The sequence below is a fragment of the Heterocephalus glaber genome, unplaced genomic scaffold (assembly GCF_053883595.1).
Source record: "Heterocephalus glaber isolate CG9 unplaced genomic scaffold, H.glaber_assembly_v1.0 deba00001481, whole genome shotgun sequence".
Taxonomy (NCBI): domain Eukaryota; kingdom Metazoa; phylum Chordata; class Mammalia; order Rodentia; family Bathyergidae; genus Heterocephalus; species Heterocephalus glaber.
Window position 1 is genome coordinate 6962233 of NW_028258317.1, and position 2634 is coordinate 6964866.

General features: G+C 35.2%; 1 protein-coding gene across 1 annotated transcript; it reads left to right on the plus strand.

Moving 5' to 3' along the window:
• The first annotated feature begins 962 nt into the window (after window positions 1–962).
• LOC101719718 (olfactory receptor 13C3) lies at window positions 963–1922 on the plus strand. Its single transcript, XM_004848469.2, has one exon. The coding sequence runs from the start codon at window positions 969–971 to the stop codon at window positions 1920–1922; it is 954 nt and encodes a 317-aa protein (XP_004848526.1). The 5' UTR covers window positions 963–968.
• Window positions 1923–2634: the final 712 nt, after the last annotated feature.

A 2634-nucleotide genomic window follows, 5' to 3' on the forward strand; every position in this document is an offset into this window, starting at 1 on the left:
TGAAGATTTTCATTATCATCAGGTGCTTAATATGTATGTGGAAATTAGTGAACTCCTTAACTGAACTTGGTGTCAAAGATCTTACCTTCAAACTAAACTTTACTATTTATTACCTGCTTTATCTTGGTCAAGATTCATCTTTTATATTTGGAAAAAATAAGATAATATAAAGAATATTGTACTTTGTAAAAACAGAGTAAAATATGCACACTTATATGCAAACTTATACAAAATATTTGAATATTAGTACTATTTTTAGGCTGGCTTAAACATGGAAATTATGAGAATAAAATCTGAAGCTGTAGAATAAAATATGTAGAGACAATGTAATGTTCTCCATCATGATAATGTGAAGCTTGTCTATGCAATGATCTTGTCATAGGAATGATCATACAAGATAAGGCTAGGCTGAAACATGGGATAAGCAACTAACTATGCCTTTAATCAGATGTTGTTTTAGTTTATGCTATCAATTTACTGTGATTAAATGTTGATAATATACACAACATGAGGCATGTAGTGTCAGGCTTGAAAAGAAATATATTTTTAAAAGTTGCTGTGATATTTCAGTTACTTTGTAATTACTGAATGAATATTCCAGTCCTTGTTGAATAGTATTTCCACTGCTCATTGCTGGATCAGATAGGATGAAGAAGTCAGCCTTACAGTTGATAATTAATCAGGGGCTTTATAAACATCAACTGAGGAATGAGTCCTCCACAGCAAGAAAGGTTACTTCTGTATGTGCGTCTGAATATGGGTAAATATTCACATGTTGGCAATGGGGCAAAGGTATTTCCAACTTCATTGAATAGTAGAAATACACATCATTCGATAAGTATGATAGAACTTCAAGCAAGAACTCTCAATGCATTGTAAAAATTATTGTTCATGTATTTTTTACTATTTCTTTCTTGGCAATAGATATATTTTTTCAAGTCTTCTTTTGACATGAAGAAGTGAATATCATGGATATGATTAACCAGACATTTGTGTCAGAATTTCTTCTTCTGGGTCTTTTAGGATACCCAAAGACTGAGATCATTTACTTTGCTGTGATTCTAGTTATGTACCTAGCAATTCTAACTGGCAATGGTATTCTGATCATAGCAAGCATCTTTGATTCCCGTCTTCACACTCCCATGTACTTCTTCCTGGGGAACCTCTCTTTCCTGGATATCTGCTACACATCTTCCTCTGTTCCATCAACTCTGGTGAGCTTAATCTCAAAGAGAAGAAACATTTCCTTCTCTGGATGTGCAGTGCAGATGTTCTTTGGATTTGCAGTGGGGTCAACAGAATGTTTGCTTCTTGGCATGATGGCTTTTGATCGCTATGTGGCCATCTGTAACCCTCTGAGGTACCCCATCATCATGAGCAAGGTGGTTTATGCTCTGATGGCTTGTGTGTCATGGTTCTCTGGTGGAATAAATTCAATTGTGCAAACATCTCTTGCCATGCAATTACCCTTCTGTGGGAATAATATTATCAATCATTTTACATGTGAGATCTTAGCTGTCCTCAAGCTCGCTTGTGCTGATATATCACTCAATATTATTACCATGATGATATCAAATATGGCCTTCCTGGTTCTCCCTCTTCTAGTTATTTTTTTCTCCTATATGTTCATCCTGTGCACCATCTTGCGAATGAACTCAGCCACAGGAAGACACAAGGCCTTTTCCACCTGCTTAGCTCATCTGACTGTGGTGATTGTATTTTATGGTACCATCTTCTTTATGTATGCAAAACCAAAGACCCAAGACCCAAATGGAAAAGACAAGTTTCAAACTTTGGACAAGCTGATTTCTTTATTTTATGGGGTAGTGACCCCCATGCTGAATCCTATAATCTATAGCTTGAGGAATAAGGATGTAAAAGCTGCTGTAAAATATATGCTGAACCAAAACCCTATTCAATAATAACAACAAGAAACGCAGGTCATTGTGTACCAGGAATAAAAATGAATTCACAGATAATTTAATGAGAACTTTTTTTTTGATAAACCATGGTTAAGGACAGAGATTTTTATTCTTAGCTTCCATTAACCATGCTCAGCTAGAATTACTGAGAATTGTAATTTAATGTGAATTCGGCTGATAGTATTCTCTGATCCAGATCTTAAAAAACACAATGAATTCCATTAGAATCCTACCCTTGGTGGTATCTGAAATGAATGTTTCTGATTGACTGGTTTGTAACAGTGGAAAACAATCGCACATAGACTTTGGGAGAGACAAAACCACAAACTCCACAATTCCTCTACCTACATAAGTAATTTTAGATAGATTATTTATTCTTTCTAAGCCACAGTTATATTTCTTATAATAAATAAGTAAAATCCAGTTTGTAATATTGTTTAAAATTTCAATAAGTTGGAGAAAACAGCTAAAATAATACTGTAGTCATACTATTAAACAATTTTAGAATTGAAGCTAAGACTTCAATTGAGGACTGTTGCTACTTAGCACCTCCTGTACTCTAAGCTAATACTTAGCAGAACTAATGCCTGCCCCCTCCCCACCAAATTTAACACTTCATTCTTTCCCTACTTCCTTAAGGTTTACACAGATTCATACCTAAATCTTGCTGCCCTGTTCTGGCGCCTCTCCTCCATCCCCATTTCAGCCCCTC